This window comes from Pempheris klunzingeri, chromosome 3 (assembly GCF_042242105.1).
Source record: "Pempheris klunzingeri isolate RE-2024b chromosome 3, fPemKlu1.hap1, whole genome shotgun sequence".
Lineage (NCBI taxonomy): Eukaryota > Metazoa > Chordata > Actinopteri > Acropomatiformes > Pempheridae > Pempheris > Pempheris klunzingeri.
In genome coordinates, this window is record NC_092014.1 from 12064602 (window position 1) to 12091850 (window position 27249).

Consider the following 27249-nt stretch of genomic DNA (forward strand, 5'->3'; position numbering starts at 1 on the left):
TGCTGGTATTTTGTCACAAACCAAAGTACTGGACAAAAGATCGGACATGGGGATTGTGGGTCATGAATTTCTGTGCCAACTTTCATGACAGCTCAGCCATTTCAGCTGCACTGTTTCTCATGCCACATGTACAGAAAGAATTTGATGGGCCAAGCAATACTACTTTTATATCTGTCAAATTGCAAAATAAAAGTTATTCAGCAAAACTGAAAACTGCACAGGGACCCCAGACTTTCAGGGCCCTTGAAAGCCCCATGTTCACTATATGTACATAAACTGATGCTATAACTGCCTTAAGCTAGTTCCTTTATTTTCACTTATTGTTGAGGGCCTGTCTTATGGTTTCACACTGAAGTACATGATGATTATACATAAATAAATTTGAGCTTTATCAAATACAATTAGTAACACAGACTTTCATAAATCGTCATAAATCTGTAGTCTAATGTAACTGGGTGAAGATACCTTAGCATCTCTCTCAGACTTTAGACATTGTACAAGTGTTTTCAGGTTAGGTTGTACTCCTCATGACAAATAAACTGACATATACAAGTGGTGAAGTGCTCCTTTGAAGGCAAAAGACGTGAAGAAAAGGTGGAAACACAGTTATTTGATGTTCCCAGAGGGTTAACCCAGCCCTGTTGTACATAATCATGTATGATTGTTCATAGACATTGTTTAAATCCATAAGCCAAGCCAAGCATCCAAAGTGTTTCCAGTTTATTGTCAGATAATTACAGATGTAACAAACTGATCCCTAAATATGGAAACACAAGTTCAGAGTAGCTCAAAAGTCTTAAAACTACGCAAATGTTTTCAGGCAAACAGAGCAATTACAGCCATGTATAAAAAATATATTCAAGTGTTGATAGATTCATTTTTGGAGAATTTTCATCAAAAATCTTGCAGAAAAAGACAAAGGAACAATTAAAAATCACCAACATGATTATTAAAAAAAGGAATTAATTGATACTACTCTGATAAATAAGTTATTTCAAGTGTGTGAACAGTGATACAGTGACATAAAACAATAAATTGCTCCTCCTAAAAAAACATTTAATTAAAAAAAAGGGGGAATGTTGACAGAAAGGAGCGTTTCTATTCATGGGGAAAGTTTATCCACTGTCTCCAGTGTGATATTTACATGTTCATCTTTACTGTAACTGCACAAGGGGAGATTGCAGTGATAATATCAATCCTGACTATTACCCATCAAATAAAACATACATCCTGTGTGTGCCCATCATAAATACATTTTCAAGGAAATCTATAAAAAGACAACGCAAGAAGCCCTGATTTCAAACAAAATGTCAAATTAAAATGACTTAAATACTCACAGGAATGTAAACATTGTATGTGTTGTTAAAAGAAAAAGTTCACCACTTTTCTCTCTTACGGTGTTTCACTGCATGAGGCTGAGGTGTGATAGCTGTCCCTGAATGCAATAAACCATCTTTGAGTGACAACTCGCCCCTGGATAGGTCATGGTATCTCTTCTACCAGCTGGAGTCGAAAACCTTCTTGCACATGTTTGAGTTCTCCTGGTGAAGAGGGAATTCAGAGCCAGGAACGAGCTGCTTCTTGCTCTTATGCGACATCACACTCTTCCCGGATGACAAGCTCTCATACTTGGTCAGGTATTCACTGAAAGCAGAACATGCGGAATAGTAAGTTAGCTTTTGTTCAGGCTGATTTAATAATAAAACCCCAAAGTTTATTGTAATCTTTTCTTTTACAGGGAGGATTTCACAATACCTGAAGGGGAAGGTAGTTTTGTCCATCTGCATGCATACCAGGAAGGGATATTCGGAAAACTGGACAGTGGTGATGAAGTCAAGCGCTGCCTCCGTTTCAAAGCTGACCTCAACACCCGCTCTCAAGAAGTCCATGTCCACTGTAACGTTGCCAGTGACCACTAATGCCCCCCTGAAACCAAAAGATACATAGAAGACTATGTAAAACTCAAGTGAAATATCACATTTCATTTAAGTTTATATGAAAATACCAATATACTACGTGGTAAATGTTACAAGAAACACATACAGTAGGCCAGCATGTGAATTATCACGTTGTAAAACACATGCTTGAATTACACACGAAAGTTACACCAGATAATTTGTGGACTTTTCACATTTAAAATAGTGTTTTGCTTGTTATGAACATGGGTTTATATGAATGTGTTTCACATGTGATAAATTCACATTTGCTTAGTGAGCCCCAGGTGGGGTGAGGAGGTTAAAACCCTTCATTTTCATTCATTTAAGTCCATTATTTTCTATATTGGGGCATTTTAGAGGGCAGCATTGTTGCTCACATGACAGCCACTTACCTAAAGATAAAATAAATTCTGCTGTTTCTAATCACAGTTACTTTAAGCAGCAGTTACCACTTAACTAGTGGTAACCAAAAAAACTGTCGCTATGGTTACCTGTAACAGATGGCTTCAGGTCAGTCAGAAGCGATCATTTTCTTTCTTTTCTTCAGCCTTGTCATAACATCTGTGACATATGGTCCTAGTTTGTGACCATGTATTTGTATCATACAGTTTGTTTCAGTGGCTCAAAAGCACAGTAAAGCTCAGACACTAACATGTAGAGTTTAACTGCTTTGTAACAACTTCCCCTTATGCCTCAAATCAAAGTGTGTGCCAGCCAGCTGAAAATCCAACCTCTGTAACTTTGCCTGCGGAGACATGCCTTGGCAAAGATGCCAGTGTGGTTTGTTCTGCTTCTATAGATAGCCTGCCAGTCTATTATCAGAGTGGACGAGCTACAACTATGCTGATCCATTCACCTGCCTCTGCCATTCCCCTGCACACATGGGTCAAACCATCCTGGAGTACAAATGCAAGATGTGACCCTTAACAGTAATGGAAAAAAGCAGGATGATCCTAAAAACAGAAAAATCTCTTTTCTTCTGTCTTAAACCATGTTGTTGGACATCCTTACATCCCCATCAAAATAGCCTTTTCATTTCCATATTTTTTAAGTTATTCTTAGTGGAAATTTACAACATCAGCGGTTTGATCCCCAACTCCTTCAGTCGAAGAGCCCTTGGGCACTGAACCCCAACTCTCACAACTTATAGTCTCCTCCCTGTAGATTCCCCCTGTATGAATGATGTGTGAATGGGTGAATGAGAGTGTAGTGTAAAAGCGCTCTGAGTGGTTGAAAAGACTAGAAAGGTGCTATATGAGTACAAAGGCTGGGTACTGTTTCAAAATTAATGCAGTGCAGTGCCAGTACAAAACCTGAGTTTCTGTAGAATTATAATTTTTCTGCAAACAACTTGAGCAAATGCATCATCTAATGCATTAAAATCTATGAATATCTATCAAAAAAACAAGTGAACAGGATGAAGAATCGGATCATTCAGTGCCAGGTTTTAGTTTCTGTGTTTGGCTTTCAATACTGTGATAAAACAAAATGTCTTTGGTACTTAAAAACTACTGAGGTGCATAAGCTGCACAGTAAAAATCACACCGTATTTGCATGCTAAAAATCTGTGGCATTGCTCTTGAAAGCACGTTTCATCACCAGATGCCGCGAGCTAACCGATACCAGCATGATGATGTGCTCCATTTTCAGCAGCTACTGTTGTACATGGGCTGTAATGTTTTAAAATAGAGAACCAGACAGAACTGACGTCGTATCCATACAAACCTAAAAATGAGACAGGCATGAAGCACAATACTGGAGCACGTCCAGCGTGCCGGTGGAACAAATGAATCAGGCAACACTTATAGACCATCTAAAGTTCATATGAATCCAACATCAACAGACATCTATTTGCAGTGAGGTGAAAAGGCCCAAGCTTCTCAAACAACTTTCCTTTCAGTCATAAAGGTTGTTTTCTAAGAATTATCTGTCTGTCATGAAGGCCTTTGCCCTGCAAGTGTGTTACATCATATTGTACATGCCTCACAGAGGTGAGATAATTTATCATTCCATGGTTGTACTTGAGGCTGTGACCTATATAACATTATGTAAACGCTCTACTGATGCCCCAATTCAGCTACGGCACAAAAACAGCTATTTCATTGTATTGTCTCTGGACTGTACCGGTTGTTGACGCTGGTCTTGGACTCCCTGTACCACAGACTGATCTCCATGCCTCCAGAGATGTCAATGGCTAACCCTCCTTGGAACTCTGCACTGGCCCTCAGACCAGACTGCAGCTGGATCATCTGCAGGACCGAAGATTAGCAGAAAAGAGAAAAAAAGGAACTTGGTTATGTCTGACTCTGACTGATGTCTGACTGATAATTAAGATTCCTTTCATCATAAAGCAGATGCTTTAAAAAACTGTTGAGTTTTTTAAAGTAGCCACAGATGAACCATAAGAAATGCCACAGCCTTGTATCAGCTGTATGCATTTAGACCATGTTCACACTCACTACACTCGACAACTGAAGTCATTAACTTGAGTCATTCACTATCTGTGTCTGTGTACACATACTTTATACGTATGACAAAGTAAACAAGTCCTCATGGTCAGCGCCTTCCAATATGACCCATATAGACTATGTTGCTACTTAATAAGCATTTGCGTAAAGTAAAACAACTACACTACAGTTAGAAAACTATTGTCTTGATAGTTAGCTGACTCAATCTCCAGTGTCACAGTTTATGGATTGTGTGCCCAATAAAATGTATGATGTAGCAGCACACTACCTCTAAACCATACGGTCTGCTGTCATTTTCTTCAAGATGGCACCAAACTGAACTACAACCTGCAAATCTAACACTGCTTTGAAGGGGAATAAAGATTCTGGAGGCTAATCACTGGGAATCAAATAAAAGTTGTGAAGTCCTGTTCTCTCATACATTCCATACAGACAAGGTCATTTATCAAGGACCTGCAGTCAACGACCCACCTGTCGCTACCTGTTGCATGCATGACTCAGGTCTTTACTATTGGCTGTCACTCTAGTTCATAACCATAACTTTCAGTCAGACTACTATATTGAGGGGTGCATTGTGAACGGGGCATTGATGTGTACACAGTTGTACCTGCTTACCTCAGAGTGATCAGTCAGCAGGATGAGACCCTTCACTACGTTCATGGGCTCCCCAGTCATGGAGAACATTTTAGACATGAGGTCACTGTAACCCTTGAAGAAGGTGACAGGCCGCAGCTGGACGTCAAACAGCAGAGCCGACATCCCAGAAAACGACTCCAGGTCTTCCTCTCCCTCATCGGGTGTGGCACCAATGAGTGACTCCAGACCCTGGGCCTCAATTGCCACCTGGAAGACAGGAAGAATATTCAAATTAGGCTAAATTTGCAATTTGATAATAGTCTGTTCTGATACTTTACATTACACAACATGAACACTTTTATCAATGGGCATAAAAACAGCATCAAAAGATTAAAATGCTCTTTATGTTTTATATATATTACAGTATTTCATTTCACTTTCATTATCTGGTTACTGTACCTGCAGTCCATGTAGCGTTGCTCCATTACTAGCACCATAAATATTCATGTTGCTTCGCCTCAGGATCCCCGAGCCTGAATACAGGATGTCCAGACTGTACGTGGAGGTCACATCAGCAGAATCTATGGAAAGTACTCAGTTAGTTTGTTGTGATGTTATTTACCTTAATATTGTTATTGTTAAAATACAATAAATAGTGAGACTCAAAGTGATGAGTTTAAAGGATAACCAAATACCTTAAAGGTCAGTGTTGATGTTTTACTCACTCGCTGTTATTTTAACAACATTTTTCCTTCTTGAGCCATTATATTGTGCATTTTTGAGTACTTATAGGCTTAGAGGTATGAGTTCATTACTCACGTGCCATGAATCCTGAGAAGGCAGACGATGACCCAACTTTTGAAAAACGGTCATAGTTAGAGGAAATCCTGTCCTTCATAGCTTGTTGTATAACTTTGCTGAAAAAATAAAGAACAAAATTATATCATACAATAAATGGCTGCAGTATGTATTGGTAAAATCTTGCTCTTTATGATCCTTTAGACAAAATGAAAATTTACTTTTTGGTTTTGTTTTGTTTTGCAGAAAACAAAAAGTTCTTATTTCTCTTTCTTAATTCGGTCCATCAGATGTATTGTAACACACCTGGCAGGCAGCTGGAAGCGGAGGATGTCCTGGATCTTAGACAGCATGTACTTGTTCATTTCATGAGGCAGGTTTCCAATAGACAGAAGCACATTTTTGACCTCTGTGTATGAGGGGTTGCTACTGAGGATGACGTCAGCAGCTGCAGCTCTCACATTTTTCTCGTAGATCCGTCGATTCTGGTGGTAAACCCTGTTCACCGTCCGCTTAACCTAAAAATGAATGAATAAATGTTAAATGTTGGGTTTGACCTACACGTAGAACATAAATGTCAGTTCAAAGGAGGTGGTATGTGCTGTATTCCTTACCTCATCTGTCATGAGAGTGACATCATATCTCTGCAGAGCAGTGAGGGCGATGGTGTTGTAAGCTCCCACCTCCGACTCTGCGTATTTGGTGAAAATAGGAATGGCCTCTGGAAGCATAGAGTTCTTCAAAGCCAGAAGATACATCTGGACCTCAGACTCAACCTTCGTGCTGTCAGGACCTTCTAAAATCAGCTTCTTCACCTTCACCACTGTCTGTGAGGCAAATATGCAGCAATCAGCTTTTAAATTCGTTCAAACTTGGTTTAATTTCCAGAATATTCCACAAACTAACTCATCCATTATCTGATAATTCAACATGTTTTACTTTTGGCGCTATAATTTTGTGTGACTTCTTATTTACTGTCTTTTTGGAAGCTCACCGGTAAGTTGCACCCTCCTTTCTGACACAGCTTATTGACCAGGGCTCCCATAATGATCACCACTGACTCTTTGATGTCAGTGCTGCCGATCTTTCCCTTTGAAATATCCTGAAACAGAAACTCTTGTCATTAAATTCACCAAAAACATTGGAAATGCTGGGATAAAACGTATGTACGATGTGGATTTGTTTTGCATAGTTATTCTTAGGACTGCAGGCTCTAAACTTTAAGACACATCAGGGACAATAGATGAGGTAAGTTTTTGCTTTCTTTTAACCGCTTGAGTGCTGACTTTTTCCTGAATTTGTCACTTTGCAGTTAATCTTTCAGGCAGGGCACTAATCTGAACTTCAGCAGAGGTGGAGCACACCTTTTTCTCTTCTAAATCACTGATATGTACCAAATGACTGCAGGTGTTATTCTTTCCCCTCATAAGCAAGTAAAGGTGCCAATTCTGTCGTTAATGACATGGCACTCACCAGCAGAGCCTGGAGCATTCTCTCGTTGGGGTGTGAAGCAAAGCCACATGCATAGAGAAACCTCTCCTGCAGAACCAAGCCTTTGGCATCGGTGAAGTTGAGGAATTCAAGCATGGCATCCAGAGACGCAACAGTCTGGGAGGAGGTCACTGCATCCACCACCTGAGGTCTGATACCAGTAGGAAGAGGGTAAACACAACAATGGTGAGTTAATCTCCTTGGATCCTGACGTTCTAAATCTTAAAAGTTAGACAAGTTCAAAGAAACAGCGATAGAGTCATAGAGTCGGTGGGTAAGTTAAGATGTAGGGAATAAGGAGGTGCCTGCTTACAGAGATGTTTTGCTGGCGCTCTTCAACACTTTGAGGATCTCGTCTTTGGACGCATGCCTAATGCTCTGAATGAGGGCCAGAAAGCTGCGAGGAGCCGTGGCTTTGGACAGGCTCGCTGGCTCCAGCAGTTTCTGTTGAGCCTGCCAATGTTCAAAAAGCTAAGAGGGAGAACGTGGGGGAGAAGGAAATTGGAGACAGATCGTATTCAGGTCAATAATTACAGTACAAAAATATACAGTATCTATTTCCTTATACAGTGTTATGTAGGAGTCATTTTGTAATAATGACTTGTACAAGCCAGATGGTTGTACTCTGAAGAGGGTCTGTAGGCATTAAAATGTTAGTTGTACTGAATCCATAAAGAGTAGTGTGCGAGGATCTTTATCCACCTGTATAAAAAATCCCTCCTGTTATCCCTCCTTGGAGAGGAGGCCCATCATAATGATGTATTCAATAAAATCCATAATTGTTCTGTTGAATGTTTTATAATTTACACTAACACATGGGCCGTAATATTGGGAACTGAGAGAATAAATATCCTGTCATTAACATCAGCATTATCTAATTCCTCATCACAAGCAGTCCAATGATCAGACAGGTTTTGAACAAACCCCTTTGGTTGGCAAAACGAAAGTGAACAGTAAAAAAAAATCCCCCAAACTGTCAGTTATGCTGGTATTTCATGATTAAACCAAAGTATTGGACAAATTGGAAATTTGACCTGGTGATGGACCAAGAGTTATTAGGATTCATCCTGAGAAGGAAATGAATATCTGTTCCAAATTTATCAACTATTTGACAAATGTCCAAGACATTTAACACAGAGCTATAAATTTTAACATCATGGCGGTGTTATAGGATAAGTCCGAGGATCACCAGAGTCATTAGTATGCATCCTCTGAGGGCCGTGAATGTCTGTACAAAATGTCATGGCAATCTATAAAATACATGTTGAGTCTCTTCAGTGTGAACATGGCGGAGTGACGTTGCCATCCATAGGGCCTGGCTGAAATGTGTTTGTGTATGAAAGTGAAACTTTGGTGTGTGAAAGAGAGCGGGTACTCACTGATGGACAGCCCTTGCACTTGGATTTGGCCTTCTCTGCAATGATACCAACAGCTGCCAGTTTGGCGTCGATCGACTTGACAACCCCGGCCACATCTTTCCCAGCAGCCTCCAGCGGTCCAGCCTCTGTCCCTACCAACGTGAGGGCTTGCCTGGGAAGCAAAGAATGTTAAAATTTTAAATGTGCCCATATCAGAGATGGCAGCACATATGAATTCTTTGTCAAGGAATTTACCTGGACACAACTTTAGCCGCAGCAGATCTGCGGGCGTTGACAGCCACTTTGTGTGTTTCTTCAGCCTTGGCTGAGCGGATGAAACCATCCTCAAGTGTGAACTTTGTAACAGAACTAGATTTCCTGCTCACGCCCAAGACCTGAAGACATCATGGCATGATTTATTAGTGAATCGTTATATATATATATATTTGCTCTGTGAGTTGGCTGGATGTTGACATACCTGACTGTGTGTGGTGAATCCAGTGTCTGCAGTCTTACACGTCTCCAGGATCTTGGTTCTTGTTACTTGACCTTCGACGGCCTTGTAGGCGACTGTGCACCTTCCAGACACGTCATTCTGTTCCCAGACATCAAGTGTGCTCACATTAGATGTGATGTACATTAGTACATGTGATAAAACATATATAAATATTTTTAGGCCGTTTACCTCTATAACCTTCCCAGTATTGAGCTGTAGTTGCAGTAAGCTGGCCAGCCCCCTTTTAAGGTTCTTGATGGTTGCAGGTTCGGCCCAGTAGGAATAAAATGCTTTTGTCTAGACGTGTGAAAACAAAGAAATATGTTAAACAATATTTTATGCTTTTGAACGGTGGGCACCAAGTCATTTTGCTCGGCAGATAAAGCAGCTCCTCTGGTTATATTCTCTACACACGTCAGTAAAAAGCAATGACCGGCATGAAAGATGAGTCTCATGTTTATCTATGTCGATGTTATCATATTAAAATAACAGAACCAAAGCTCAGTCAAATGTGTTTAGTTCATCTTAGGAGACATCATATCATGCTACAAAGTCTTCTAGTGTGGCTTCAGACTCAATAATGGACTCATGAGTGGAGGAAGCAGCCTACAGTGTCTCCTACTGTATACTGTATGTAGTTTATTTGTGGGCACTCAGCCACAATAACAGCTATGAACACCATAAATAGACTGTCCACTGCCACTCTGTGTATTTTTCCTGCCACGGCCTGCCTTCAGTACAAATAACCTGACAACACCAGGGAGGACACTGATCTGTCCACTGTCATACTGTCAGTCAGCTCCTTCTTTCAAACTTTACTCCATTACCGAACCGGTATTAATCCTGAGAGGTGACAGTTTAGCTCAAATTTCTTTTCTGCTGGTTTAGTTCAACAGTCAGCCAACAGTCAATGATACTTTTTAGAAAAAGATATATTACAAACAATATGCTTTTGAAGTGCCTCTGTGTGGAACTGAAGTCCTGGCATTATGTAAAGCCAATATGAAGAACAAAAACGTCTCTTTTTACTGCTCTTCATGCTGGATATTAGAAATCATGGTGCCTCCTCCTAATAAAGAGTTTGTAACTTTGAATGAATTGTTTTAGTCATGGTGAAGAAATCAATTTTAATAAATTGTTCATGAACAATTAATAGAGCCATTAGTTACAACTTGTAAACCCCTTATGAGTTGGCAACCAAGCCTTTACTGTATGTCTTGCACAACAAGTAATGAGAAGCTATTTAAATGTAAATGAGATATCTAACAATCAGCCTCCTACTCGTCTTTTGGTGGCTATTATGCATTATTGGATGGTATACAGTGATAATGATGTGATAACAGTGAATGGGTTTGGCTTTATCCACCAAGCCGAAGCTGTTCACTGAGTCAGGCGTGTTCATTCATTCACTGACCCTCTGAACCTGCTGACCTTTGCACGCAAGCTGGTATTTCCCCTGCCAGCATCATCACTCCGGCACAGTGACAGTAAGCTCATTAATTCTGTGAATGCAACAACGGTGCAGTGCTGGAAGTGCACGACTGACTTTCTAACACTTTTTATGTAGCATCTCTCACATGTATAACATCACAAACTGGCTGAAAACAACAATTCTACTGTTGTTCTTTGTCAATATTTACCAAAAATGTTAACTCTTTATGCAAATAGGTGTCATTTTGACAGTACGCCACCCATCTAAAGAGACTGAGTTTGAACAGATAATACCAGCGATGAGTGGCTCATAAGGACTACTTTCTTTATACGCATATTGTTTAATAGTTTAACCTAAACTCTTCAGTTCTCTGCAACTGTAAAGTGCTAAAAAGATCAATGGCTAAAAAGAATTAAAATGAGCAATGATTACCAGGTACTAGGAGTGGCGATGCTAATGCTCTTACCTTTCCATTTCTCAGATGCACTAAGAAAGGTTTTGTCAGAGCTTCTAGTTTGGTCTTCCCCAAAACACTTTCTGCTGTGGACCCGTGGAGGATGTTCTTCTGCTCCGATCGACGGGACGCGTGGTCGATCCTCACATTTGAGATCTACGAACAACAGATGAAGTCCTTTTTGCAATTAGTTTTGTGTGCATTGTCAGTTTTGTGTGTACTTGTAGTCGGAAATATTGTGTGGATTATTCTAACTCTCTCAGAACATATTTAATTAAAACATTTATAAATGTACCACAGAATGACATCATATCCAGTTTCAACATGTGATCGGACTGACATACCGCCAGTTGAATCAGTTGGTCATCTTTGTTGGTGGGATCTCTCCACACAAGGTGGATGTCCACATCTGTTGAGATCCTGTAGCCAGCACTGCCCTCCTTAGACCCCCTGGTCCTGTCCACCAGTACCTCAGTGGTGTAGCTGAATTTGTACAGCTGGTTGTTGTTCAGCCGGGGTCCTGCAGCACCACCTGAAGAAACACAGGAAACACAGCTGGTGAGCTAACAAGAGTGGAGGGTGGTGCTTTACACCATTGTCAACCACTTTCATACCACACATAGACTAACAAATACATTTTGTTACAGTTTTATTATTACACCTAAAAACTGATTTCTGATAGAAAAAAATGAAACTTAACTTGGTAATCCATTACAATTAACATTTAGTCATCTTCAATTGTTTGTCTCTGTACCCTCATATAATAACACAGTTATTAAGCAGTGTTTCTCTATTGGTGGAGCATTCACGCTCAAAAATTGTGTACTTTTCAAACCAATCCACACATTTAACTGCCTTTCTATTGAAAATATAGTAACTTTGACATGTGTTCACTGTGACGAATGAACACAAACCAGAGGACTCATAAGCTGTAAACTATGTCGGTAATTAGGTCAATTTTAATACTGAAGCATTCTGAAACTGGTGTGTAAAACCCTCTGATATGATTTTTTTTTACCAGCGATATTCACAAACACAAGACAAGATGGGCTTACGTTTATAATAAGTGATATCAATTGTATAAAAAAATAAAAACTTCCACTGAACATACTGCTCCTTTTTTTCTTTCATTGTTTGTTTCCTTCACAGAAAGTGGTGATTCGATCAGCAGCTTCTTAACAAGGCATGCTCAAGTTAGACAAGTTAAAAAAATCCCTCCTCTGCTTAATGACAAGCTTTCCATTAGATACGACATCAGGCCATGAGGGAAGACAGACAGACTGACGTGTCAGTACTTGATTTCGTCAGCGGTCACTACGAAATGTGGAGCTTGAATCCAACAAATACAAATTCTGGGTCAGTAACTGACTGACGTTCTTAGGTAACATCAGACGTAAAACACCCACAGAAATGATGATGATAATGAAATATGCTATGTTTTATCTTTCTTGGCAATTCTCTGATTAATCAGTGATGTCGCCAAGCAGCACTGTGTGAAGCTACTTCTTTGACAATGAAAAGGGGAGACTGACATTGTAGCTCTGTAACATCACCCAGAGTGATTTCCTGCCAGGATTCATTCATTAGGGGGTTTGAAGTCTCTGTAGCATGTTAAAGTGAAGCTTGACACCTTTGTTCATCAATAATTTATCAACGTTTCCCCTAGAAAGAAGCCTCCAGAGCACAGCCAAATGTCATTTTGAACTACAAATAAATGACACATTTCTACTGACTGATCATGAATAGACTTTTTTTTTTTTATCCCAAATAAATGAATGAAACCTTTACAAATAATCGGCCTAAAGTTTCTGTTCCCCAGATAAATATCCCACTGCCACAAACTGTATCTACACACAGGAAAAACTCCAGAACAACATATCCACTCACCTTTGGCAGCAGCTGAGACAGAGGAGGCTGCACAAAGCAAGAACACAGCTAGAGTTAACATTGTGTGTCCTCTCTCTGTGGCCACAAGAGTCAAACACAGTGAAGAGTCAGTGGCTGAGGTGGCACTGAAGGGCCAAAAAGAAAGGCAAAGCAAGTCCAAGCTACTCCTATTATGTTTTATCTGAGGGGAGGGCAGACTCCAAACTCCACGCTCAAGTACTAAGTACGAGATAACCAGCAAATCATTAACCTGAGGAGCACAGATTTGACAGGAACTTCTGCTAATGACAGATGCAGCCATGTAGGCGTCCTGCTTTTAACACGCTCTGCGTCTGCGCGCGGCCATGTGATTGACTGATCAATGAAAAGGAAGCGTTTGATTGATTCAACTCATCAAGGGACAAGTTAGACATGCCGTCTTGGAGGTTTCCAGCAGAGTGCATGTCCTGAGTAGTCAACAATAGGGTCGAGTTATATTGATCGGGGGAAAAAAAACAAAAAAAAAAACATGAAATTAGCACGAAAACATGTCAAAATTGCCCAAAAGATCGTTTATATTTACCGAGAGGTGGTGGACGGACCTCCTCATGTTAGATGCCTTTCACCTCAAGTCTTCTTGGGATGAACAGTCGGTGCTTTGTCGCTGTGTCCTGGTTGGAGGAAATGGGCAGTCTGTCCGTGAAACCAGCCCTCTAGCTCAAATTACAGCATCTCAGTGGACCCAAAGTTTGGCAAATTTCAGCCGAGAGTCAGTCTGTGTAAAGTGTTGAATATGGTATGTCGACATAACCTTGATCCGTGCTTGCAGAAAGTTTGGAGAAAAGGAAAGATCCCAGGCTGAAGTCAGTCCAGTTAATACGGTTCAGATCACATTAATCTATGAAATACTGTGTAACAGCTGCTTACAAACGTTGCACCTTCAGTGTGTAACATTATAATATGAGAAATAGGTGTTCTAGTAACCTATATACTGTGCAGTGAGTGTGTGTGTGTTTGGGGTCATATGAAGGCTTGAACAGGCCCTATATTAAATAGGGTATAAAACATTTGTATAATAAGATAAACAATCCGCTTATTCTTCAAAACCAAAACTTCCAGTCTGTAAAGACACAAACTTTTAGTGATCAGAATCACTCTCTGAATCTGTTGTAAAACTGTGCTGGAAAATACAAGGTAATTTGAGTCTGGCTCTTAATATACAGGCACAGCTACATACATTAGAGAGTGAGGGAGGGAAAATGTTTTTGCAACAATATTTAGTTTGTCACAAGCGTTATAGAAAATAACGAGGCTGTACGGGACAGCAAATAATCAGTTTTACTTAAGATGCAATGAAGAAATGCAATGTCTTTAAAGACGGTTGGGTAGTTAACAATGTGCTGCATGTGTTTGAATCATAGGTTTTATACGTGAAATGTAGCGGTCGGATAACTGTCATGGAGTTAGAAGTACAATATTTGTTATGAGATGCAGCAGAGTAGAAGTATAATGTCGCATAAGATGGAAGTTTATTAGTGCACGACTTGAGTAAATTTGCTCAGTTACTTTCCATCACTGAGCTCTCAAACATTGTGAATTTGACCGAAAAGCCAGTGGGGGGGTCAGTGTTTATCTGACATGACTTCCAGTTTCTGTGTTCTGTGTTCCAAGTTTCTGTGGGCGAATGTGACTCCAGAGCAGCAGTGAAAACAGAATTAAGATCACTTCAGCACTGATGTCTTCACAGATCGTTTGTCTCTTCAGGTTGATATCATTGCAATCCATCTCCAGCTCAGAGACATCATCTCATCTCTCCCTATCTGATGATTCCCTCACTAAAGATAGACGTCTCCAACAATTAGGAAGCTGCTCTGTCAGTAGATAATAGTTCTGGGTGTCAGTGTGCTTCTTTGTACAGATAAATGTACCAGGAAGTATGTCATGACCTGTGGCACACTGCGGGGATATTTCTGCTATTTTTAAAGTAAAAGGGATGAATAGGTTATCCCTACTTTTTAAACTTACTTTTAGATACTTTAAAATTTTAACTACAAACACCTTTTATAGATGGATAAGAAAATAGTTGTGCTGGTCAAAATCACAAACTACTGCTGAATAACTTCACCACAACGTTTATCCTCACATCATCACATAAGTGGATGAAGATTTAATATATTCCAATAAATAAGAATACAGAGACAGAGAGAATAAAGCAAATACTGTAGATACAGTAGAATACAATAAATTCAAAGCATATCAAAACTAAATCAATCACATTCACAAACATACCAAGTACATGTGTGTTGAAATGCTTTCTGACCATTTCATCTGAATGAGAATGGAAAATTCAGGTGGAAGAATGTGGGGCTGTCTCCACATTTATGGTTGGAAAAATTCAACAAGTGAAGTACACACACAGAGTACATGACACTGCAGGGCTGCTAAGGCACCATAAATGTTTCAGGGGCCCAGAGTTCAGAGTTTTTGCCATTAAACTGGAGAGAAAGTGAATGGATTTAAGAGGAAGGTTGATTACATCAGTGGGAACAAGTCTGTTGTTCACTACTGAGTTTAGAGAAAAGTCATACTAAGGCATCTGGACAAAGGTCAGATCAATCAATCCCTGATAACACAGCAAACAGATACACTTATCAAAGCTGGGTATCTAAATTGCAAATTATCTGTCTTGTGTTAGAAGAAAAGTATGTGTGTGTGTAACCTATTAATCTTTGTTGTTCTCTCAGTGAAGGAGGTTTATTCTAAGAAAAAATCAGCAACGTGGCTTCTCCGCTCCGACTGTGCACCGACGACGCCTCCTCAGTCTGATCAACAAATGAGCTAAAGACTGAGACGACACATGAACTGCAGAGAGACGAAGCTCTGCTCGGCCTTCTAAAAATCAATTTCTGTTCCATGGATTCACTGTATTTGAGACTGAAGATAATCTGTGCCTTTTAAATCAGCATATGTCTGGTTTTAGTCTTGCTGACAAAATTTGAACATCTTGAATTTCTCCTCTCACAATAGCCAAAATTGGAATGAAATATCATTTTAAGTGGCAGTATCCTACTTTTTTTTCAACGTAATATCAATGGTGAATTATTACTGTTCCTCTGGTAAAGCTGCCCTGGTATTGATCATGCTGACTCACTGTCACACTGTCACATGGTTTACTGGGACACTTGAATATCATAGAGCCAATCTTTACTGTTATTAGGACTGTGACGCCAATGTCTTTCCTAACCTGCCCATGAATATTGGTTAAAATGCCTGCTGTGAGAAAAAGGTCTGACCGGTGGAGATGATGCAACTCTTTTGTGTCTACTTCAGTTAGGATGAGACGACCGTGAAGCAATAACACTTTTCATCAAGGGCACCGCATGTCAGACAGGACATAAAAACTAAACTTATAGAGGAGGAATCAATATAAACACCCTTTAATTGCAGAGATCATGCTTTCACATGGTCACATATCACATGCTCCTTGCGCAGAAGTTGCTGTTTGTATTTTCTCGTTGTCCGTGACGGGGCAATGAATTCTACTGGCATTGTCAGACCAACTCACAAGCACATCATAAGCTTGCACATTCATTTGGTTCTCTGCATTGACTGTAGCTCAACGCTAAGAATGAGAGTATTAGTCTCAAACACTAGATGGTGGTATTGAGTGACAGCGTTAGTAAACCACAATTCCTCTGCAAAGGACAAAAACTACTGCATTAATCAGCATGACACAGCAGGAGAGGGCAGGTTTCTGTTTGTAAGTAGGAACCTTACAAAAGTGCAATTTGTTGCTGTCTTTTTTCTTTTTTTGTAACCAATGTAAAAAACAATATATACAACATAATATATATATGGTATGTAAACACAGCCAAGAGTTTACAAAGAACCACATTTATTCAGATATATATTTACAACTTGTCACAATCCAGTTATTTACAAGATGAGTACACAAGAACAAAAGCAATCTTATAGTCAGGAGTATGTAGAAATCACAAATATGGCACTGAATGGTAAGAAAAAGTGTGATCAGTCAACAAGACTTACTGGATGCTTTTAGTGGAAAAAAAATCAATTTCCACCCCATTACACCTGTATTACATTTTTTTTTACGATTTCAAAATGCAGAAGTGTGTTTCTTTTTTTAAATATATCTGTGTAAGAATGCAAAGGAAACATTCTGTGCAACCTGCCGCAGGTTCACACTGCCTTTACATAAAATGGCTGCTTATACTTTCAAGCAATGCAGGTCTAAGGTTGACACAAAATGACGCGCTTCCAGGTGATGTGTTCAAAGACAAACACAAGCTGTATCTCACTTTCTATATCTGCATTTAAAATAATGCTGGTGAGAGAGCCTGTGCGCTCTGCCTTCAAGTAATGCATGTATGTAAGCTATGAATCATTTCTACGTTCAGTTAAGTGCCACTGTGCAGCACCAGCATGCTGTCCATCATGAGCCATGGAAACAGCTTGTATCCAGTGAAAACTTACAGATCAGCACAGAAAAAAAAAAACTATTAAAACACAACCAACAAAAGGTATCTTGTTAATTAGGCAGATTTCATCAAGGAATCACGTTGGCAGCAATTAAAAAACAAAAAGTAAAACGAATGAATGAACACTGATGATAATGTAATGTGCAAGGAACGGCACAACACTCATAATGTGCTGAAACACATTTTCCGTCAAACTGCTTGTGGACAAATTATCTCACATCACAGAGCATCATGATGGTGCAGATGCGGTTTGCACGTGTTAAAAGGAGAAGTGCCCCCTCCAGTGGCTGCAGCTTGACTAAAATAACAGTCATGACAGGAACTGCAATGAGCTTCATCACTCTCATATGAAGATTAAAGTGCTTAAGGCTGAGTCTGGATTCAGATGCCACATCTTCTGGTTTCTTTAGGCATTTTTTTTTTCGTGTCACTGCCAAAGCTCTTAACAAACTGCAACTTTACAAAGCCTACAACATCCATCATATTTCCTCACAATACTGCATGTTACTACATCCACCTCAGCGCCACAAATTTCTGCTTACAAACTGTATGAATGTGTCCGTATAATACGACCTTGATTTTACATGTGGAAATAAATCTAAAGTTAACCCTCCATAGCTTTAAGTAGATTCCATTAAACATTCAACAAAGTGCTGACCAGCCGATTCACTCTAAACTAGTGACTATTTTACAAATATTTTAAAATACTTAACATTAATGAAATACATTTAGGAGAGCCAATGTCCTACCAGTAGACAATAGGCATGCAGTGCATTTCCAGAATCACTTTTATCTTTGTACACAACCCTTACATGCAGTGGTTAAAACTGCAGCTGTGAGACATATAAAATCAAGGCCCTTTTCTAAATGAAGCACCACCTCTGACTAAACATCAAATCTACCTTCATTTATGCCATTTATGTTAAGTTACGACCCCCTCGGCTCCTCATTTACAGCACTGCATTTGTTTAATTTGTACTGCATGAGAGCTACAATACATCTTAGAGCTTGTACATCATTCAAAAATAGGGCCACAAATAACTCTAAAAATAACTCTAAATTCACTATTTACATATGAATGGGACTCTTTGCTCTGGACACATTAGCTGATTAATTTATTCTCCTTCACTGCCGGCGTCCAAACTGCAGAGTCCTGTAAAAAAAAAAAACAGCATTTCAGTGCAGACACAGCCCACATGGGAGAATCAATACAATCAATCGATGTATACATAAATATTTATATACTGCAATGTTAATGGTGGAATCTGCTTACCTGGTACATCCTTCTTGCCTTTAGAGATTCTGAGGAGGTCTCAGGTAAACAAACTGCACAAAAACAAGATGAAGATTTAAACACAGATGCATAAAATCAAGACATTAAATGCAAAATTACATAGTAAAACTCGCATGGCTTTTTTTTTCTGGCCCTTAAGGCTGTACACACAGTGACTTTAGGCTAAATGTTGTCTGCATGCTAACATACTCACAATGAAAATGTTGGGTATAGTCGTAGACTGTTTACCACATTTACCATCTTGGTTTAGCGTGTCAGCATGCTAACATTTGCTAATTAGCAGTGAACACAAAATCTAGCTGAAGATGGTGGAAATATCATTAGTTTGGTGATAAACCATCACCACAGTTCACTCAAAACCACAAACGTGGAAGTCAACAAACAGCTGAATTCATCCTCTGGGGATCATGAATGTCTGTACCGAATTTCTGCCAATCCACCCAAAAATTGTGGAGATATTACACTTTGGGGGGGAAAAAATGTCAAAAGACTCCAGCACTCATGCAGCTAACATACAAGTTATTTTATTTACGAACCCTGAAGCATTAATTCCTGACTAATTATTGTTCCCAGCACATGTGAGCTTTGATGAACAAACTGTTGCCACCTACCAGCTCTCTCTCACGGCTTCGATGTCGCTCACGAGATTCTGTGCTAAACAGATGCCGAAAATCTAAAACAAGAAACAAATATTTTACATTAGGTTAATTAAAGGTTTACAGAGGTCAGATAATAAACTAAGCCGTTGCTCCTTACCTGTAGTAATGCAATCCCAATAAAGATGCCTGCCACCACTGTCAGGTTGTCCTGAAGCCACTTCTCAAACTGAGGGACACACCCTTTGATATAGATGAACGTCCGCTGTTCAGAGTCCTGACAGAACATATAAAAAGCATGACAAGTCAGTATGATACAGACGAAAGATGAAATGCTTTGGCTTTTACTTCTTTTCTCAGAGTTACTGTCGGGATTTACTTTGGTTTGCAGCACATGACAGCATAGTTATATTTAATGGTAGCAGATGATTCTCCTTTTCATCTTGTGGTCCCTTCACAATAAAATCCCTCTGAACTAAAGTTACCCCGTTGTTAACACACACAATCAGCCCACTGTTTTTCTGCTCTGAATCTTGTTAAAACTACCTCACTCTGGCCTTTTCCTCACAATTTAAGGCAAGAAAACAAACACAGCCTTTTCCTTACATTTTGCTACCATGAAGTAAGGCCAAAGCCAATCATGGGGGAGGGGTTTCAATTCCCAGTGCATTGCTGTAGCATGAGTAATACCACACAGCCCAAAGCGCTGATGGGGAGCCAGCTGCTGTATTATGAAGACTGAGGAGCAGGGGAACATACTGAAGGAGGAATATTGTGCCCAGGGTGGAGCACCTAATGACCTCATGCAGCCGAATAAGTCTGCCAGAGGCAAAATAAGCAAGAGCAATTTCTACTCTTCATTCTGTTTTATAGCACAAGCTCAATCTCTGTTATAAATGTAAGTTTCTGAAACCCACTCACCGTTTTTGCTCGGATGTCGTAGCCACACTGAGTGTTGATGACGTCCTCCTGTGAAGAGAGGATGGATTGACTCACTTTTGTCACATACTGTACCATTATATCCCCAGGAACACTGCTGTGTATTAACACTGTGTGTCTGGTCTCTAGATGTGTACTGGACAGTGAACTAAACCTGCATAAATCTGCACAGACCGCAACTGCAGACTTGAAACTTAGGACTTGGATTTGAGTCAGACCAAGGTCACAAAAATTGGGTGTGGCGAGACCTTACTCATGTTTTGATGTTTTGGTAAAATCCTGAAACCACAGGAGACAGGCAAGTCTTGTATGGCCACGCAGGTTGAACATTTAAATACTAAGCCTGTTTGCATGTAAAACACCATTAACACAACTGTGAGAGGAAAATGTTCCCATGAAAAGTCCAAAACTAATATTAAAATAATTTTAACAAGTAATATCTTGTCAAAGCTCCACTCTTCAAAAACACATCCATGCAGTATTTATTCCTTTTTGAGCAACGTTTCCTAAGAACTACATTACTCAGAAACTTGGAAAATACGGAGAGAAGGACAAACACATTGTTTGTTTTGGCCTTTTATGCTATTTGATGACAGTAAGAAAAATACAGAAGAATTCCAGCCTCATTTGAGTGTGACTGACATGCAATTCATTTACAAAAAACTGTGACTTAGCATGGACTTCCCCCAGAAGACTTAAAAATATCTCTGCATGGGATTCTGGGTGTTTTGTTTGGGGATTACAAGACAGAAAAGTCTGATGTTTTCAAATGCAGAAAATCCACCCTTCTGTGCAAGTGATACCTCTGGAGCACAGAGTGTTATTCAACTACTATTTTATATTCGTGCTTGTTATGAAGTGTTGCTCTCACAGAGGATGACCTTGGCGGAGCAGCGTGTCCTTGGATCAGCCAATAAAAAAAGACTCTTGTGCAACTTTGATTACAGTGAAGCAAGACTGCTAAAACAGAGCACTGTCACTGCCGTGCACCAGCAGCAGAATTTACAGTACTTTTCTGCCAAAAAAAAAAAAAGAAAACTCCTCCCAGCCACTTTCAGACTTTGCTGTGCTGGCAGAGTCTGAGAAGACTAAACACGGAGGCCTGGATGTCCTGTTGGAAGCCAGCCATGATAGTTGACAGTGTCAGCCAGCCTTCTGGCGGACACAGATAACCAAGCTATCTATCACAGGGTGGACCTTCATAATTTCCCCTCCAACTACCAGCACCATAAAGATTTCAACATGTTTCTCAGTTTGCCCTCCAAGGCTAAGCCACAAAAACTCCAAGTTACACCCATAGGCTTGTTGTGTTTTGCCATAAATGGGATCAAATTGACTGTGAATTTGAAAAAGTGAAGTGCGGTGAGTTTTTTGAGAAGACATACCGCTGGATCTTTGGTGCAGCAGGAAAAGGGTACTCCACACTTCTCACGACTCGGGTTTGAATCAGTGCAGTTAAAGTAGATGTTCAAATTCCAGTCGTCAGCTCCAAAAGCTCCACAACACTCCCACTACAAGGTCAAACAGACACACAAAAAAAAACTCAGATATATGTCAACGGAGATGACCGACCATGATTAACCCGAGGTAAAAACAATACTGCAGTGAAATCAGTACTGTAGATAAAGAAACATCAAGCTCACATATTCCTGGGTGAAGTCAATCAGGTTCTGCAGGTCAATGTCGTCTCTGTAGGCCCGAATGTTGTTGTTAATGAAAAAGTTGAGCTGGTCTTTAATCCAATCTTTGAAGACGAAGGCCAGAACTCCTGCAGTCAGCTCCAGGAAGAAAATGATACCCAGAAACACGGAGAACTGGAACACATAAACATTCACAGTTCCCTGAATTAAAGAAGTATTATTATGAGACCAAGTAAGACTGAAAAGGCTTTCTTATTTCTTCACAATATGTTTGATAAGGGAACGTACAAATTTGAGCAAAAAAGAGTTCTCTCGCAGCGCTCCGATGCAACCGGCGAATCCGAGGATGAACATCACACCCCCCACCACCAGGAAGAGCCAGACTGGGTCAAAACCCCCCAGGTCTGTGATGGACGAGATGTTGGAGAGAACACCCTGGTGAAACAGAGAGAGGGGTCAGGTGCTTACATTTGAAGTCTGATAAGTAAATCTAATCAATCTTATGTAACTCTATCTAACTATTAGGCGATTAATTGATTAATTTGGGGAAATATGCTTATTCACATTCTTGCCAAGAGTCGGATGAGAAGAATGATACCACTCTTGTAAAATTTATTAGCTGGATTATTTTTTGATGGGAGCAGTGATTTACTTGAAACTCTGCTGGCTGTCTGGCATGGAAGCCAAGAGACAGACGGCACGTTAACTCCCATAAAAGAAATAGATGTTTTTACACTTCTGCTTGTGTAAACATTAAAACAAATGAGGCATAACGTGCTAATTGATTATCTTAAGACATGCTGGTAGGAAGATTCTGTGACTTTCGGACAGAGCCAGGCTAACTGCCTCCTCCTCCTACGTTCACAGTATTTGTGCTAAGCTAAGCTAAATGGCTGCTTGTTCTTGCTTCATGTTTGCAAGAAAGAATATTAGCATATGTCCAAAAATGCTGAACTAATACTTTAATTTAGTCGTTTATTTTGAATATACCAAATATAATCTGGTTCCAGCTTTGCACAGGTGATGATGTGCACTTAGCCAACTACAGTGAATTGAATCTTGTTGGATTTTGGGCTGTTGGTCAGACAAAACAAGACATTTGAAGATGTCACATTTGGCTTTAGGAAACTGTAATGGTCATTTGCTGCTATTTGCTCTGATATTTTATTGAATTAATCTCTAATGGTTCTTTATTGAAAGTCAAGACACTTGAAAAGTCACAAGAGACTGTCTGTCCCCTTTTTACACCCCAGAGCCGAGAGTGAACAATGAATGAATCTGTGAAATGCATCAGATTCTTTCTTCTGTCCATTGTTCAGAGGGGCGTCCCACCGGAAAGCATGACATTCCTTTCTGATACAGTAAAGCCTCTGCCTCCATTTCAGGCAGACAGATGGGTGTAAACGACAGGGGATGAATGAAAATGATCTGCTTAGTTCACGGATTATTTGCAGGTTCATTAGTGAAAAGATTCACATAAAGAATGGATTCAATTTACTGTTACTTAAAGAGATATACACTAAACTCACTTTTTCGCTCCATGCCCACAGCCCGATGCCAAGGAACGCCACCCCGAGGAACTAAAGGACGGACGAAGAAGAAAGAGACAAGACAGCAGGATTATTTTGCTGTGATTGCAGCGTGTAGTCATCACATAGAGGCACGGACAGAAACCACACGGAGATTTTCCTGGCAGGGCTCCATTACTAAACATTTCTCATCTCAGTCTGCAGTATCAGCAGGAGACTCCCACAGCATCTTTTAACAGCCTGAACACATTATGACTGAACAAGTTTCAACCTACTGTGTAAAAGTTCAAAACCACATTTCATGATTAGAAAGGTCAAGAATGAAGGAACTGGTGCCATTTTGCAACTGGCTGATATTATTTTGATATAAAGCACAAACATTAGACGCAATTGTAAATACAATACTTGCTTCAGTTTCATTTCATAAGATGAATATTTTTTAATAGTTTTCATTTTTTGACTAAAAGCAGCAACTTTTAGGCATCATTTGGGACATTTGTCTCTACTTTTTAAATTTCATATGCTGAATGACTTGTAAATTAATAAACAAAAACTTAAAAACTTTAATTTTATTGTGGGTTTGCGCCTCTTGGGTTGATAGTAAAATCTACCACTGTAGCGCTGACATGGTGTCAGGTCATGGTAGGACTGGTATTGACGATGAACTGTGATATCTAAAAATGATGTCAATGATGACAAATCGATGTCATGTTAATAACACACACATTTTTGCGATAATATCATTATCGTGAATTCTTTTGGCCACGGTAGCTGTGTGGTGAAAATCTGATGTCTTGACAGGCCAGTTACTTTGATTCAGTGGGACACTCAGTGTGTTTATAGACCAAATATTGACAATTAATGGATAAAAAACAAAGTCAAAGCTCTTTCCTATCACCAATATTTGTGCATTGTGCATATACGTAAATCCCAGTAATCCCAGGGGGTACTGCAGCCCAACGTGAATATCAGTGTGTATTGACAACTATCCATAACGACTGAACAAACTCTGTCTGCTGCGAAGGACCATGAGATGTGTTTAAAAGCTCTAGAATTAACTAGTAGGCGGACATTGTGTTAATAATGCTGTCAAAATTACAGTGTGTGACTTTATGAGACTTTATAACTTCATAACAAGAATAAAAACCCACTAAACCCACTTGGCAAGACCACTAATACGCCGTTAACACATAGCTGCTGTCAACTCAAGACCTTTTGTCAGACCCATTTGCAGACTGGATCCTGGTTATGGATTACTTCCACTAAACAGATATAAAAGCACTTTGCAGATTAACTTTTCAAGCGATTATCTGTGAAACATTTGCAGAGGAAGGAGGAACAGATGTTTCTGACACGGCCAGCTTCCTCTGATGATATATGTATGGTGAAGGGATCAGAGAGGTCTGACAGGTGGTCTTCCTCTTCATCACCATGAGGTCCATGAAGGGCCACAAACATATCAGCTCAAAAAGGTTCAAAACGTTCAACGTTCAAAAAGGGTGCAGACGATATATGATGATATATATCAGTATATATCAGTATCCAACATAAATATTGTCAATGGGCCTTTTTCACAGAAGTAATTTTGACATGTCAGAGTCAGAAAACCAGTGTAAACCAAAAAAACTAAATCAAATGAATTAATCAAAATCAATGATGGCTGAATTCCATTTAACTGCTTCAGTTTCAGGGTCCTGCTTCAGTTCATGCTGGCTCACTGTGTGTTTTGGCTTACTGGGACACTTTAGTAATTACTAATAACATAATCAATATTCATTACAATGACAATCCTGCTTGTTGCGGACAATTTTTATATGGTTTTTCCACGTGTTAAGTATTAGGTATTTAATTCCCTGGATAAGCCAAAAACAGAGAGTCCCAACTAGTTATTTTATCCATTAATTATTTCCTTTCCTTATTTTCAATAAAGTTTTTCACAATACATGGTGGATTAATTAATTAATTAATTGAGTAACAGAAAATTAGCTGGGAAAAGTTTTTTAGAATGGATCATTGCAAAGCAAGATTTTCTGGGTCAAGACTCTCAAACATGTGGATTTGCTGCTTTTGTTTTAGTTATATAATCACAAATTGAGTACATTTGGGTTTGTACACTGTTGGTCGGACAAAACAAGCAACGTGAAGACATCATTTTGGATTATGATGAGTATTTTTTTACTGATCGCTTATATTTTATAGACTAAATGTAACTGATATGTGATAATATGACTAAATCAGCCCACAAAACAATTCTTTTTGATTACAAATTAGTCTATTATTATTTGTTTGGATTAAGAGACCAATGTTTGGTAGGTAAAACATCAGAAAACGGTGAACATGTTCATCACAAAATCCCCAAACCCCAAATTATTGTATTTATTAAGATCCAAAACCTGGAAAAGCAGCAAATTGTCACATTTGGACACCTGGAACCAATGAATGTGATTTTCTGTCAATCGATTTAATAATTAGGCAGTTTATCATTTCAGCTATAATCCTAATCATCCATCCCTCCTTTCAGATGAAGCAAACTTTAATACTAAGTATAAATTAATGACATAATAACAGGCATGTACAGTTAAAGACAAAGTGGAGGCCCAAAGTGAACTCCTTGATGGGGTCACTGGTGGGTCCAAAGCACAAGAGGAGGTGTTTGTTTTCTCTGTAATTCCCCTCATGCAGGATGATCAGGGATGAAGATGAATACTCTGATTAAACTTTGCAGTGAAAACATGACAGTAAAATGTCCTCAGACACCTTGATGTGAAACAAAAGAAGAAGCCCTTCATCAGAGCTCTCTCTCTCTCTCTCTCTCTCTCTCTCCCTCTCTCTCACACTGATGCTGCCACACAACAACAAAAGCCTGCTGGTGGGTGAAAGTGGGAGCAAGTGCACAGGCAGCAGGGAGCCTATAGCGGGGATGAAGTCATCCGTGTCTCCCATGAAACCCGACGTGGGGAAAAAGGAAACAGCTCACAGGATTACAAGCCAAGGCTGTTGTCGATGGAGAATAAAAGCATGTCATGTCAGTGTATTAAGCAGATGATAGCAGGCCTGGAGTCCTGAACAGCCATCAGGGGACTTACCCAGAAAATGATGTTGAAACCGAAAATGAAATACTTGATGCAGCAGCTCACTTCATGAGCCTTGAAATGCTTTCCTGACATCATTTGGATGGATTTTCTTCTTAAACGCCGCCCGTGGTGGAAAAAAAAAAATCACATCTATGGTCCTCTTGTGTTTGACAGCCTGGTTGTGGAAACACCTTTTTGTATTTTTTTTTTTTTTTTTGTTCCAATGCTCGACAACCGCGCCGTCAGTTGTTTCAGCGTCTTGTTATAAACATCGTCCTGTTTCCGCAGAGAAAAGGCGCAGAAGACGCCGCAGAGGAGCGTTTAGTCTGTCACTGTCCGCAAAGATGTTCCGCTTCACTCCACACGGAAGAAGAGAAGGTTTAACCAGTCACATAAATCCACAGAAGTCAACCAGATTACAGCCGATGGTCTTCTATCTGACCCATAATCTAGACATGGCTGTTAGTTGATTGACACGTGTGGGGACCAATGGGGGTCTCCGGTGGTCGAGGGAGGCAGGACTTCCTGTAGCAGAGGGCGTCACAGCCACCACGTGACCACGAAATACAGCGTGCCATGATATTTAATCACTGAGAGTATTATCTATTCATCCCTGAGTAGTTCATTTGGTTTATGATAGATATGTAAGATAATGATATGATATTAAACCCCTTTACACCCACTGGTCTATGGAGACCCGAAGAGCTCAGCAAATGGACATTGTGGAATAAATAGTTCAGTGTAGACAACAAATACAACCAAAAAAGTGAAATAATAATTTCAGAAACCTCAGAAAGTCAGC

General features: G+C 39.7%; 2 protein-coding genes across 2 annotated transcripts; both read right to left on the reverse strand.

Moving 5' to 3' along the window:
* Positions 1-707: 707 nt before the first annotated feature.
* Positions 708-13053, reverse strand: mttp (microsomal triglyceride transfer protein). The gene is made up of 18 exons (XM_070856210.1): positions 12898-13053; positions 11355-11530; positions 11023-11166; positions 9314-9421; positions 9107-9223; positions 8884-9023; positions 8650-8800; positions 7584-7741; positions 7253-7421; positions 6774-6881; positions 6394-6606; positions 6086-6297; positions 5801-5898; positions 5441-5562; positions 5021-5248; positions 4062-4186; positions 1756-1926; positions 708-1644 (listed from the first exon to the last, which is right to left on the reverse strand). The coding sequence occupies exons 1-18, from the start codon at positions 12956-12958 to the stop codon at positions 1497-1499; spliced, it is 2649 nt and encodes an 882-aa protein (XP_070712311.1). The 5' UTR covers positions 12959-13053; the 3' UTR covers positions 708-1496.
* A 3701-nt stretch (positions 13054-16754) lies between these two features.
* Positions 16755-26894, reverse strand: LOC139225249 (tetraspanin-5). Its single transcript, XM_070856220.1, has 10 exons — positions 26460-26894; positions 23374-23424; positions 22133-22279; positions 21848-22018; positions 21590-21715; positions 20187-20234; positions 19426-19542; positions 19281-19342; positions 18649-18701; positions 16755-18528 (listed from the first exon to the last, which is right to left on the reverse strand). The coding sequence occupies exons 1-9, from the start codon at positions 26541-26543 to the stop codon at positions 18689-18691; spliced, it is 819 nt and encodes a 272-aa protein (XP_070712321.1). The 5' UTR covers positions 26544-26894; the 3' UTR covers positions 16755-18528; positions 18649-18688.
* Between the last annotated feature and the right edge of the window lie 355 nt (positions 26895-27249).

Excerpts from the sequence above, each read along its gene's own strand:
- mttp (XM_070856210.1), bottom strand. The coding sequence starts at position 12,958 with ATGTTAACTCTAGCTGTGTTCTTGCTTTGTGCAGCCTCCTCTGTCTCA. Across the intron at positions 5,899-6,085 it reads CGCTTCCAGCTGCCTGCCAG|CAAAGTTATACAACAAGCTA; the intron begins GTGTGTTACAAT and ends TTATTTTTTCAG. Across the intron at positions 1,927-4,061 it reads AAGACCAGCGTCAACAACCG|GGGGGCATTAGTGGTCACTG; the intron begins GTACAGTCCAGA and ends TTTTGGTTTCAG.
- LOC139225249 (XM_070856220.1), bottom strand. The coding sequence starts at position 26,543 with ATGATGTCAGGAAAGCATTTCAAGGCTCATGAAGTGAGCTGCTGCATC. Across the intron at positions 22,280-23,373 it reads TGTGGGCATGGAGCGAAAAA|GGTGTTCTCTCCAACATCTC; the intron begins GTGAGTTTAGTG and ends CTGTTTCACCAG. Across the intron at positions 19,343-19,425 it reads TTGGGATTGCATTACTACAG|ATTTTCGGCATCTGTTTAGC; the intron begins GTAAGGAGCAAC and ends TTCTTGTTTTAG.